Source organism: Lactuca serriola, chromosome 5 (assembly GCF_051521515.1).
Source record: "Lactuca serriola cultivar US96UC23 chromosome 5, Lser_US96UC23_V15, whole genome shotgun sequence".
Lineage (NCBI taxonomy): Eukaryota > Viridiplantae > Streptophyta > Magnoliopsida > Asterales > Asteraceae > Lactuca > Lactuca serriola.
In genome coordinates, this window is record NC_136412.1 from 1,698,264 (window position 1) to 1,713,082 (window position 14,819).

At 31.4% G+C, this 14,819-nt stretch overlaps 2 protein-coding genes across 2 annotated transcripts; both read right to left on the reverse strand.

The window, feature by feature from the left end:
• Window positions 1–1,524: 1,524 nt before the first annotated feature.
• LOC145051786 (putative amino acid permease 7) lies at window positions 1,525–3,878 on the reverse strand. Its single transcript, XM_078999609.1, has 7 exons — window positions 3,659–3,878; window positions 3,207–3,440; window positions 3,026–3,119; window positions 2,596–2,810; window positions 2,391–2,524; window positions 2,070–2,297; window positions 1,525–1,987 (listed from the first exon to the last, which is right to left on the reverse strand). Exons 1-7 carry the CDS (start codon window positions 3,729–3,731, stop codon window positions 1,604–1,606), a joined length of 1,362 nt encoding a protein of 453 aa, XP_078855735.1. The 5' UTR covers window positions 3,732–3,878; the 3' UTR covers window positions 1,525–1,603.
• A 4,449-nt stretch (window positions 3,879–8,327) lies between these two features.
• On the reverse strand, window positions 8,328–12,132 carry LOC145051787 (seed imbibition 1). Its single transcript, XM_078999610.1, has 13 exons — window positions 11,886–12,132; window positions 11,470–11,735; window positions 11,252–11,342; window positions 11,067–11,115; window positions 10,883–10,974; window positions 10,670–10,777; window positions 10,452–10,586; window positions 9,914–10,324; window positions 9,700–9,841; window positions 9,533–9,600; window positions 9,271–9,405; window positions 8,969–9,186; window positions 8,328–8,878 (listed from the first exon to the last, which is right to left on the reverse strand). Exons 1-13 carry the CDS (start codon window positions 12,074–12,076, stop codon window positions 8,454–8,456), a joined length of 2,331 nt encoding a protein of 776 aa, XP_078855736.1. The 5' UTR covers window positions 12,077–12,132; the 3' UTR covers window positions 8,328–8,453.
• Between the last annotated feature and the right edge of the window lie 2,687 nt (window positions 12,133–14,819).

Genomic DNA, 14,819 nt, shown 5'->3' on the forward strand with positions numbered 1-14,819 from the left:
GACTTGCATATTTGTTTTTTGTTTTAATAATCATATACTGAGAAAACATATTCATATATGAATATAACGTGGTAATTTAGTTCATGCATTTCATCAAACAGTTGGAGTGCATACAATTTAACTTTTTTAAAAATGTTAAAAACATGATATTTTGACCATTTAAATCTTACAAAAGAGTAGATTGATAGAGAATTATATGAAATTTAAAAAAAAAAAAAAAAAAAAAAAAAAAAAAAAAAAAAAAAAAAAACGATTTGATATTTTTCTAACCTCAATTTTCAAGTTTTATTTGATAATCGATGTTGAATGAATGATATGAAGTGGATTTTTGTTGATTATCAATGATGTTGATCTAATAACGCTGGAAGTATAATTAATCATAGATGTTGAAGATCTGATCGTATTCAAGCACAATTGAAGGTTGAATTAAAAGAACCAAAAACGAATTTTTGTTGTTAACTGTTGAATTATGTTGATTATTGACGAAGATCGATGATTGATTAGCACCGGATGATATTGATGATGGTTTAATTGAAGAAATCTGAATGATTGTTGAAAGTTGGAGAAGAAATTTGGATGATGAACGATGAATGAGTTTGAACTACAGATACGTATTTGAGATTTAAGGTTGTTCTCATATTTACAAGTTTGCCACCGTGTCTTTTTATGCTTGAATAAAATGAGTGGCTGGGAATGATTCCCCCATTCTCAACCTTTTTTATTTTCTCAATTGAACCCACCTATATATATATATATATATATATATATATATATATATATATATATATATATATATATATATATATATATATATATAGGTTACAAAAATAGAAATAGCAATGTATATTCATTTTTGCCACACACATACACATCCATACATACACACATACATGATAAAGTCACACATACGTACACAAAGACAAAGTCGTGCAAAAATACATTTGTCACAAATACATACACAATTACAACATTGTATTTATTAAAACTCTAGCAACTATAAAAAGACATGATTTATAGTATATTACGAATAATTATACATAATAATGCATATTGGTTGGTGAAAACAACTATTTAAAAAAAATTACATATTTTTACAACCTACATATATGAAATTTGTTTTGTAAAAAGATAGGAAGTGAATTGAAAAAGAATAAACTTTTAAAAGGAAAAATCTACACAAGAATATATAAAGTAAACAAATAGAATGTCAATTTTGTAAAATGAATTTGTAAAAAGACAGTTGTAAAAAAGATTTAAAAGGAAAAATTATTTATCGAAACAAACCAAGTTTTAGAAAAATATATAAAAATAAAGTTGGAAAACTTTTTAAAAAAGCTTGGACCAAATTTGAGAAAAAATAAAAAAGGGACTAATATAAAACCTGAAAATCGGGTGGGCTGTCATGAATCCAAATTCGGAAAAGAAAAAAAAAAAACAAATAAATAACAACAGGGACTATTTATGTAACTTTTTCTCTCTCAGGGACCATTTCTGTTTATTTGAAAACTACAAGGAGCAAAAAGATGAAAAAAAAGTACTGTAGGTTATCTGGTCTTGGGATCCATATTGTGAAATGTAATGTATATAATTTTGGAGAAAAATACTAACCAAATCTTTTGGAAACCAATCCTTGAAGGGAAGCAGCGAAAGTAAAAATTGTTAGAAGCATACAAAAAATGGTATAAATACGAAGAAGAATCCAGGTGGTTGTCCAAGGGAGAATCCTGTTGTGCAGAAAGTACATCTCAACAGGGAAATATATGGTCAAGGGCCAAAAGATGATTGATCCTGAAAAGGCGAGGACTTGATTGAAGTAAGGGAATAAAATCGCTACTGTCGTTGTCAAAACAACATATGTAGTTCGAAAACATAACCTAAAAGGGTTCACTCTCAAACTCCCAATCCCAACATCCATTTCCCTTGTGATTATCTGGAACTTTTCCGCATACCATCCTTCCACAATAGCAAACAATGTCTGACTATATATCTGTAATCAAATCAATGTATCTTATTCTTAATCAACAAGAAAGAAAGAAAGAAGACTGAAAAACCACAATCAAAAAAAGTACCTGATAACCGCCAACTAAGTGGAGAACAATGCATGCATTACCAAAGTCTACAAGCCAATACGGTTCATAAAATCCAAACCCAGTCAAGAGATTCCCAGGAGTTGAATCTCCAAAGGCTGCATACCCAGATGCACCACAGCAGATGTACAAGGAAGCAGTTATAAGGACTCCAATAGTGGACACCTTCTTCATGGTCTCTTTTTGAGGCGGAGGTGACTTCAAAGTGCTCTACAACAGAAAAAAGTGCATGAATCATCATCTTGCTTGGGCCAAATATTATTAGTATTATTATATATATATATATATGCTTGCCATACCTACCTGTATCTCAAGAAGGATTAATGAATATGTAAACGAAAATGAAATATCCCCAATAGCTTCGCCAACCAACCATACTTTCTGACTTGGATTACTAGTTGAGATTCCATTCATGCTCCCTTCAATCCTCCCTTGTCCTGCCATATTCAACTTCTTCATCTTTACATGTACATGCATTATTAATTTCCGCTCCAACAACAATATTTACCTATTACTTGGGCTATCCCAAGTCCTATTCCAATACAGGAATAGGTCAGGGACATGGCTGCAGCAATAATTGAGATCCATTTCGTATGAAAAATGTTGGGTATTTGAGAAGCCAATATTTCAACAATACCAAAAGCAACCATATAGTATTCATTCTTGTATTCACAATCACCCTCATGCCCTTCTTCATGGTAACAATTTGATTGCCTAATTGCTCTTTTCACCAAACAAATTCAGTATCTAATATATCTACTAAACACAAAATAGGAAATCAGATACTGTTGCAATGAATGAATCATGCATTAATTGTGATTGTAAAATAAAAATTGCACATTGCTTACTGCTTAGGCAGAAAGACGTAAGTTCCATACTTCCATTAAGGTACAAATATAAAATTGGTAAAAAAAAAAAAGTTATTAAGCATACCATACCTCATGCAGATTCCGGATGTGATTACATAGACAACTCCTGTTTTGAATAGACTGAAGTATACCAAGCATCCACATATCAATCCATTCTTATATCCTTTGATCCAAAGTAGAAAAGGAGATAGATATTCAGTTGCAGCCTGGAAGTGGTTATAAATTAATATAATAACACGGTCGGCCTCACCTAAAATCGTGTGAACAGCCTGCAGGTAGGAGCGGTTTATGGTAATGCTAGGGTGGTTGGAACAGAGTTGAATGTTGCTGATAAGGAAGGCAGACACAAGGGAGAAGAATGCAATGAGTATAATAGATAGTGGCCCAGCAATCCAACCCAGCTGTGCCATGCTCCAAGCCATTGACAAAACCCCTGACCCTATCACTCCAGCTATCAAATGTGCTAGGGCTGTCCATACGTTTCCTTCCCCATCCACAACACAAACCAAACAGATAAATACCTCATAAATGATAAAACTCAATACCCCCAAACACCACCAGAATCTACTTTATACCTTTAATAAATCAACTTAACAAATAACCTTTTTTTCCCCTTAAATTCAGCTTGTATCGTATCGTTTATTGGTTCGTTTGATTTTCTAATTCATGGAGCACGCATATAAGGAGTGAAGTAGAGCATACCAGTGAGTTTAAGAGCTGAGGTCTGCAGCAATGGCATCTGTTCTTCTTCCTCTTCGTAGTCTTCTCCAGGCATTTTTCCTTGATTCTTCCTTGATATACGAGATAATACGTGGTTTTGTGTTTTGGAAGATACTGAAGTTCATGAATATTTATCTGATTGGTAGTCAGTTTCCTTGATCTCCAAAGATTCCTCCCAGAAGACTTCCGAAAAAAGGGGTGGTTCTTTTATAAAGTTATATTTATATATAAAAATTAAATATTTTCTTTATGGGGAATAACTATAAAGTTTTTAGAATCGATCGATTCAGTTTTTAAAGTTTTTGTCGGATATCATAGGGGTATAGTCTATTTCAATATGTAATAACCAGTTCACCATGTGACACTGCCATTTAGACCAAAAAGAATTCACATTATGCCCTTATAAAGCAAAAAAAAAAAAAAAATTGGGATCAAAAGTTTATGCCACAAGATCGAAGTGATTTGGGAGAAGAAGAAACCTGATAATGGAATTAACGATAACAATCCAAATGCTAAACCCCAAATTCGCCTGATCAACCATGTGACACCACTACCTCTATCCTCAATCCTAGCTGGAAAACAAGAAAATCAGAAGAAACCCTCGGTTTCAAAAATAGAATGAGCTATTGGAACATGAATTTTAAAGATCCTGACATCATGTCAACAGACATGTTTCTTCATCTAATTAAGTAAAATTTAGTAGTTAGTTTTGTTTATTCGATGTGAATTGTGAACTTTTTATGTTTCCATTTTTCAATTTGAAATATATCTTTCTGTGTTGTGAAATCGATCTTGTGGCATAAACATTTGATCCCCGAACTTATTTTTTTGATTTTATAGGGGCACAATGTGAGTTTTTTTTTTCTTTTTTTTTTTTTTTTTGTAAATGGCCACTATCTCATGGTTAACCAACTATTACAGGTTGAAATGGACTAAAAGAACATATTATATCCTAGTTTATACTCACATAAAACCCGACAAAATGTTTAGAGATTGAATCGACCAATCCTAAAAACTTTGTAGGACATTTATGTCATTTCCTTTTTTATAACTATCTTCTTGCCATTTAGATCCATTTTTAGATAACAAATGTCCTAATATCTTAAATGTATAATACCTTTTCTCATAAGAAAATGATAAAAAAAAAAATAGGATATTTGATTTCTCTATATGTATTTGAATGTAGTAAAAGTAGTTTATTGGTGTTTGGAAAATGACAAATTTTATATACTATGAAATATTTGACTGTCACTTTTTAAAATCAAATATAGTCCACATGTTCATAACATTTATTTATTTAAGTTTAAATACATCTTATTGTTAAGACCAACAGGATAAACAAATGAGAGTATAAAAATTAAATGTTTAAAAATGAATTATAATTCTAAAATGTTAATTCTATAAATATGAAAATATAAATATATGACATGGCCACATGGGTAGTGGGATGGTCCTTTTTGCTCTTTAGTGGTTTGACATGCAATATTTTTTGGAGTTGCTAACTTTTAAAAAAAATAGAAAAAAATTTTATTTGGCAGTAAAAGTTTTTAATTTTTAAATTAAACAAAAAGTTTAAACTATCATTTAACAAAAAAAATTCTTTTAAATTTTAACAAATTGAATTAAATATCTTTTAAAATAAATAAATTACATTCATACTTTTGGTAATTATCTTATACTATTAAATGTAAATATATTTCAACAATTATAATATCTTTGAAACAAAACATATTTGATATGCTTAATTATAAATATAGTTCGACAATTATGATGTTTTTATTTAAAACAACTATATTAACGGATTTTATCATTTATTAATCTTCATCTATCAAAATAATAAATATTTATTATATAAATTTATAAACCAAAATTAATATCATACAATAATATTGTTTCTTTTAGAATATCGAAACACTTGTAATATGTAAAAAATGTTTGGCTTGAGTTTTTACAAAATTAATAAATCTTATTTACTTTAGTTATAAAAAATTCATAATTTACTAATATGCATAACAAAAAAATGGTTTTGCCAATTTACTTTATTTGATTGTTTTTATATCAAGACTAAGAAGGAATCATGCGAACGGAGAACAAGGATTGGGAGTTAAGTAAAGACTTCAAAGTAAAATGCTACATTTAGTAAGAAATGGTTGCCTATAAAACATATCGACTCTTGGAAAGTCAAATAGTGGTAGCAAATAAAATTGTATAATGTAATCATTCTATGTTACAAGACAAGTATAAGAAACTTAAGGACATTAAACTTTCAAGGAAAGCCTATAAGAATAAGGTTTCAAAGGTTCAACTTCATCATGTATCAAAGTGACGAGCTCATTCACATTTTAATGATTCTGAGTACAAAAATCCTTTTAAGGGCTATGTATTTGTAACATCCTGAAATTTTCATTTTCATGATGTTAAGATATTAAAGAAAATGTTAGAGCTTATGAGACACGATAGGGTTTCAAGGTTCTTGCAATACAAGAAACGTGGAAAAAATTGAGAACCTTTCCAAATATGTGTTAATGCTCAAGTTTAAGTGAGTTTTGTATGTAAACAAGTCACAATATGTTTAAGAACTAAAATTATATGTTTTAAACTTTACTTACGTAAGAAATGGCAAAATGACAAAGCATTAGGGCTGGCAAATATGTACCATAGAGAACCAACCAACATGTTACCAACCGAACCAATTAAATTGGTAGCCAAGTTGTTTGGTAGCCAATATGTTTGGCTGGTAATACCATGCCAATTAAGTAGTCTTGGTACACTAACGGTATGAAATTTTGAATACCACGGTTGTACCATACCAACCAATATATATATATATATATATATATATATATATATATATATATATATATATATATATGGGAAAAATGAATATACCCTTAAGGGTATATAAGCTTAGGTACCCAAATCCACCATAATATGTCGTTTTGTTTGATATATTCATTATAATTTTCTTAAACTTCAACCTCTAACTCGATTTACTTTAAAGATTTTTAAAATTTCGCTATTATATTCCTCTTACATCACATCTTTTTGTCAAAAACATACTAGACTATATATATATATATATATATATATATATATATATATATATATATATATATATATATATATATATATATTATAGTTGAAAATGAAAATTATTTAAGGGGAAGATAAATGTGAAATTTATAAAATTCTTGGAAGTAAATCAAGTTAAAAGTTGAATTATAAGAATACCGGACAATTACAATGTATATATGATATTAAAACGATGTAGTATGGTGAGTTTGGGTACCTAAGCTTATATACCTTTAAGGGTATATTCACTTTTCCATATATATATATATATATATATATATATATATATATATATATATATATATATATATATATATATATATATATATCAATTCATAAATACAAAGAAATATGAGTTCTCATATCTTCATGTTTTAATTAGAATAACAACTAACAAGTCTTAAAATTACTAAACTAACACATTGACCGACAAATTTCTTGATACTTATTGTTTGATGTGCACGAGATCGGTGATACATACACTAAAACTTAAAAAGGAATACTAACTTCTCATTTCTTTTACTTGTACTGTTACCATTTGTTTACTTTAGCAATTTGCTAGGGGTGGACCTCTTTTAATCCTTTTAGTGGTTTCCAAAAAAAAAATACTACCAAAAGCGAGTGAAGCAACGGCCAAATATTTACAAATTCAACTTATATTCATGTATAGTACATATTAGTTAAAAACTTTGGTATATACCAAATACCAATATATACCAACCAAAATTGTTGGTAGCCAAATTAATTGGTACTAAGTACACTTGGTACGGTACTGGTAGCAAAAATCTTATACCAACTATAGTTGGTACGGTACACGGTTTGAAGAAAAAAACTCGGAACCGTACCAATTCCACCCCTATAAAGCATACCTCTATTATGCTTTAAAAAGGGACAAAAAGGAGAAAAGCAAATATATGGGCACTTGTCATGCTAAATGTAATTGAAAGGATGGAAATGTTGCTTCTATATATAATAATTATGTTTAAATGTAAATGGTACAATAATACATACGACAACACAAAGATTTAACAATGACCCAAGGTATAACACCATTATAGTCTAAAGTGGGACAATGGAAAATACACATAATGATAGTACGACAGAGATAACACTGGAAGTAAAGTTCATGTAACCTACCTGCAAGTATAACAAGTTTTTTTGAAGCTTTAAGTCCTAAAAAGATAGGACAAAAAGGGTTATATGCATGAATCTTAAAAAATAAGGCGAATAGGACAAAACATGAGAAATTGTGGCAATCATGTCAAATGAGTTATAGTATGGTATAAATTGTATTGGGACATGTTATAATATCTATTAGGAGTGAAATGGTGTAAAAGGTTTAGCAGTTAGACATGAGTATGAAGAGAGAGCAAAGTGGGTTGCTATAATTGGCAAAAGGAACAAAATAGATTGCTATAGTGTGCAATCATTGGATAAAGAAAGATAAAGGTTATTTATAATGAAATGATGGTTCTTGATGTTTTGGTGAATGAATGACACCAATCTAATCTAAACTAATATTGTACATTGTCTTCTTGCCAATTCTTAAGAGTGGTTTTAGAGCGGTTATACAATAGAGTAAAAAAAAAAACTTTAAGTTAAATAGGAATAAGATGTATCCATTTTAGAGTGAGAATATAAAGGATGCATACAACAACATAATTAAATCGGCAGTTGAAGTTGTAATATACAAATAAGTTGTTGTTCACACTTGAATGGTGATGTTCCATGCGTTGTACAACTCTTTGTCTGGAACAGTAGTTGGTAGTTTGATAGTAATCAATCCAGTTTCCTGTTGATACCCAAAGTCGGCGGCATCTTTGGAATTTGAATCAATGGTGACTCTTTTTGGTCTTGTGGTTGAATATGCTCCAAACAGATCACCACAGCCTCCTCTAACTTTCAACCAAACGCTTCCTAATTGTTCCTCTATCTCATCATCATACTTTACCTCCACAATCGCACCTCCAGAGTTAAACATTTGAATCAGGCCTATGGGAGCAAAACCAATCCCATTCCCACCTCCACCTGACAATATTCTCTTGACAGGAACCACCGTAAAAACCTCATATTCTCTAGGTTTCAATGTTACTGGGATAGATGCATTCTTTGGAAGGTAAACCAGTTCTCCTGCAAAGTAAGTTATTATAGTTATAGTTATAGTTATATATAAAGGGACTGTGTTGGAATAAATCAAATTAAGTGTTTAATTAAACATACCACCAAGGTGACTATATACAATGGCATCTCCAACCCAACTAGAATCTGCAACTGTATGCAAATAATTCACATCTTCAGCTCGGATGATGCCAGTGATGGTGCCTGGTCGCTCATCGTGGGTCAGGATCTTCTTTCCATCTTTACACCACCCTGCTCCCTGGCAGTTGAAAACTCCCACCACTCCGCTCAAATTGTTTAAATTCCATATCTTCAAAAGACTGCATCACCATCCATCCATCTTTTATTAAACAACACAGCACCATGCATGCATCATCATGTTTTAATTAATATACATACATCACCTTTTTCCATCTCTGGTGGGATCGCAAAACAAGCAATCTCTAGTTGGCCTCCCTGGAAGTTTCGCCCTTAATATCGATCCATCAGGAAGCACAAGCTTCTTTAACAAATTGAAGTCGTGATGCCCAGGCTTGTCACTGCATTATATTGTATTTATAATTTTATATATATATATATATATATATATATATATATATATATATATATATATATATATATATATACATGCATTCAAATAAAGACACAGAGAGACCCCCACCTCACCTGACATAAATAGCACAGCCTCCCACTGCACGAGCAGCACCATGGTATTCAGCCATCGGATGCAGGCTCTATATATATAGAGAATGTAAAATTAGGCACAAGAATTGATAAAAAAAAAAAAAAAAAAAAAAAAAACGTGTGTGGGAGTGGGATGTATGTTAGCTTACATGAAACATATCCCAGTCGGGCTGCATGAACTCTCCAACAAAGATGGTGTTGTAAGCAACAGAAGCAATATGGACTGTGTGGGAAGCTGTAACCCTTGGCCAGAAATCATCTGATGCCCTTATAACAGCTGTCCTCTTTGCGCTTCATTCATTCATGAAGTAAGGATTAAATTTTAATTGTATACCAGGAATATTTTAGATTATGCATACCTACCTGTACAAACCATCGGTGTTGTGACTCATGCAAGAAATGATTCCGTTATCAGGGAAGTTCCTGGAAATGGAAGCCTCCAAAGCATGGTGGTACTTCCTGGCAAGTCTCACTCGACCACCATGTCCCGCTCCAAGTGTTTCAAGAATGTTTTGTGAATCTACTTTCACACCATCAACCCCAGCAGACGCTAGATATGAGTGCAACTCGTTGTAGAAGTTGAACACTTTCTCAGGGTGCACAAGACCAACCCCGTTTTTGGTAATGGCTTTCAACGCATCACACTTCTCATTCCACTCCATTCCTGGAGATGAAACCGGGAAACACAGCTTGGAATCATAATGTTCCATTTCTGCCACTCCAGGTCTCACTCCACCCCAATATCCAATTATCGCATGCCACACATAAACATACCTAACATATACTATATATTTATTAGTGATTACAAATTAATACTCGATATCAACGTCTTGCAAACTGATTAATGAAGATTTATATATCATTCATGCAACACCAAAATCGATTGTATGTGCGTACGTACTTGATGTTATGGTGTTCTTTAATGTCCGTGACAACGTGACGGAGTCCCATGGATGGATCCTCCACTCGGTGACCTTCTTTACCATCTTTCTGGAATTTGTGGTTCTCTTTGATATGAGTTAACCTATTTGCATAACTATAGGAAATTTGAGAAAAATCTTTATCAAACATATAGTATATATTATTATTTACAAGTGACGCTTTAATTTAAGTACTCACTTAGCTGTATTATCTGCTTTAGCTTCAACACTAGCTGGATCCATACCAACAGATTGCCATCCATCATCAATGATTACAAATTTTGGGGAAATTCCTCCTTTCTCGAAACTGTATTTAAATTTGTCACATTATCATGCATATATCAAACAATCATCATCATTGATTCAACAATTAATAGAGATTTATTGAAATGGCAAATGATAAGAGTTATACCTCTCAATCCCTTGTCTCACACCTTCAGAAGTAACATCAGTGTAAAAAGCATCCCATGTGCACCACCCAAACCAATTTAACATGTCAGGCATCTGAACCAGTTATGATGAAAAGAGTGAGAGATTATTAATTTAGCATCCATCAATTACTTAGTCATCGTAGAGAATCAATCAACCAAAACTACCTTCTTTCGTTCGCGATGACAAAATGTCTGTAAATGTCTCTCTACACTCCTGTACAGTTTTAAAATTAATGTATGAATCTTTATGTATTATATATATATATATATATATATATATATATATATATATATATATATATATATATATATATATATATATATCTGGAAAAACAAGAGGTCGGCCATACTTGACTGCATTAGTGATAACATCAAACGGATCCAATCCAGCAGCCACAAAAACCAGATAACTCCCTTCAAATTCTTTCACAGCAGGATCTCCTACAAATTCATATACGTTCTTCTAGTTATGAATAACAATATATATATATATATATATATATATATATATATATATATATATATATATATATAAAATCAAACATCACAAGGCAGGATTCTTCAATACCACTTTCCAAGCAAATCTCCAACTCATTATTGGTATTTCCTTGTATAACCGCTCTAAAATCACCCTCGAGAATGGGCAAGAAGACAGTGTATAGAGGAGATTGGTGGCATCCATCAGCAACTTCATTATCTTCACCAAAATGAGAACCGTCATTGGTTTCAACTATAAGGAATTGAGTCTCAGGTGGAATATCCTGACCACATGTTCCAATTCTCTGTGTCATCCACCACAATTTGAAGCGGAACACAGACATAAACCTGAATCCCCTGAATTTTCACCCATTCTTCTCATCAACAACTCTACTTAATCAAACTATGTTTATCTACCAATTGAACTCACAAGCTGCCTAACTATATAATCAGCAGCAGAACCGTGAACAAAAAAAAAATTATAAATTACAACAGCGACGGACTTACTCGAGTTTTCCGACGGGAAAGACCATGCGACTACCAGTCCGGGACGATTGCACACCGATGAAGGCACCATTGATCATCTCGTCGCCGGTTGATGAAGTGATGAAAACATTGTCATGTACGTCCGTTAACACAGGATTCGCGAACACATTCAGCTTCCGATCTGTAATCGATATACCTGCTCCGACCGTCATCCTTCTCCGAATCAAACTGAAGCAACGATTTAGAGAATCAATCTAACAGGCTGCTAATATCGTTACTATTTATAGTAGAAAGGGGACATCTTTTTCATTTGATTGGGTTAAGTTGGACCCGGAACATCTCACGACCCGTATTCGTTGCAGTTTATATGATTAACCCTTGTTTAAAAATTAAAATAATGCTAAAAAGATGATATACAATATATAAACTACTATAAAAATGATTATATTAGGAAGACATTTTCTTTACAAAATATCTTTTGTAAAAGATAATATTTGTTAAAATAAAATCGGAAAAGACTGGAATTGATGGAATTTGGTTTTAATTTGATTATATGTGATAAAATATCTACATAATGTACTGTTAATCATCATGTCATATCATAAGTGTAGTCCACTTGTTCACTAACATGGACTTCTTTTAGTTTGTAGTTAATTTCTATTTTTACAAATGACAAATATAAAGATTAGTTTAATCACAAAATTATTAAGTATTAAAAATAAAATCCTGAATTTTGTTAATTAGCACAACTTTATTCCTCTATCTTAAAAAAAGTTATGATTGCTAAAACTTAATGCTAACCTCACTGATAATAAAGTTATAATTAGATTGAAAAAAGAAAAATAAAATTTCTTCCTACTTTACTTTATTAACTAATCTTCTTTATCTATTTAATAATTGACATGTATAACATGATATTTTTCTTTCATTATTTTTTTCTTTTAATTTTGACGTTTATAATAAAAAATAAATAAATAAATGTAATATAAAGACATTAAACATTTCTAAGAAATAAAACTATTATTTATTTTAACCGTAAAACCAATTTCCTTACACGGTTACACCAACAAATGATGTTTCTTGAAAAATGTGATTGCGTGAGGGAAACAAATTGAATCGTCAGATTCGATTTCTAATGTAGATGGATGGCTAATCCAAGGGTTGCTAATAGCTGGCATGATTGGGCAACATGTTCAACTGCGGGCATGGCGATGCATGTGATCTGATAAAGCATGGATATATATATTTAAAGAAATACTACCTTTTGCTTTTGATTTGTGTGGGAATATTTAGTGGAGAACAATAAAATAAAATAAAGAGTTTACATGGTCACTAGTCACCAAGTGAATCGTATACTTTCTCGAGTGATTTTAACTTTTTAAGTCATTAAAGAGGAGTGGCAGTGCGCATAACATTTGTTATATTATTATTTTTAGATTTTAGATAAAACTTATGTTTTTCAAAATCTTAGATATAGTCTTTAGCTTTAGAAAGTAAGTGACTCCTTAAAGACAAGAGAAGAATCAGTCAACGGTTACCAGTTCCGTTAGCCGATTAGCAAGCGCTACCCAAGGAACTGGCTTAGTCAGAGATTCATAAGGTCCTTCCCTTGTATAGAAGTCTATGCGAATTTTCCCCTTATTTTCTGGCCGACGCTCCCCTTACCGGTATCAATGCAAGGGCAATTAGTACGGATTGCCGTAGTAGTCTGGATGGATTGGAATGAAGGGATGAAGGAGGGAAGCGTCCTTCCTTCTCAATGCCCGTGCATCCATCCAATGCATTCTTTTCGATCTTTTACCCACGGAGCGGTACACTTATTGTCGTTATAACTCAATAAACTTTAGTACGTTGATTTAAATAGTCTATCATAATTATTTTTTACATTTTACATTTGAGAGGAACATATTTGTGTTTTTATGTTTTAAAATGGAGATTTTATTGGCATCCAAAAATTTGATGATGACCTTATTTTTTAAATGACATGGTTGACTATTCTTTCATATTTAAATCCATTTTACAAACTGAAACTTTATTGTTTTGTATTTTCATTTATTTCTTATTTACTTTTACAAATTGAAACTTTATTGTTTTGTATTTTCATTTATTTCTTATTTACTTTAATCCACCGGTAATTATTGGTAATTATTTACTTTGATCCACTTTACCAGTTTGCCAATTCAAACTAAATAGTGTTATGTTTTTACTTTTTTTTCCCTTTTACTTTGTCATAACTATTATTTTTTTTTTACAAATTGTGTTGTTTTCTTATATATATATATATATATATATATATATATATATATATATATATATATATATATATAATTTTAAATAATAAATTCTACTCTTTCTCCACTAGTCATCATGTCAAGTTGCTATGGTGAAAATAACCCAAAAGGATCATGCTATTATGAAATCAAGTACATACCAATAATAGTTATGGTCTTAGACACCAAATCCAACAATGGTATATGGTGAGACCGGACTGCTTTCTACATCAGTTAATAGGTTGGGGGTATTCCAACTCGATGATTGATTGGACCCGACATGTTTGGGATTCCAAATCGATGGCTGATTGGACCAAACATGTTTATGATATGAGGGTATTCCATCCCGATGATGATTAGGCCCATCGTAGACATGACTAGTATTCTATCATGAGGCTGATTAGGCCATGCATGATTTGTTTGTTATGTATATATGGTGTACTTTAGGGTAACTCACTAAGCTTTGTGCTTACATTTTCAGTTTATTGTTTTAGGTGCTTCAGATAGTTGTGGTAAGGCAAAGGTGTGACTGTATACATCCTTGGTATTACAACTGATTGGATCTTGAGAGACTCTGATTTTAAATCATGTTTTGGAAACAATGGTTTTGTAAACACTTTTATTAGTAAATGGGTTGTTTTGAAAGGTTTAAATATGTTAAAATTTTTGGGATGTTACAAGTTGG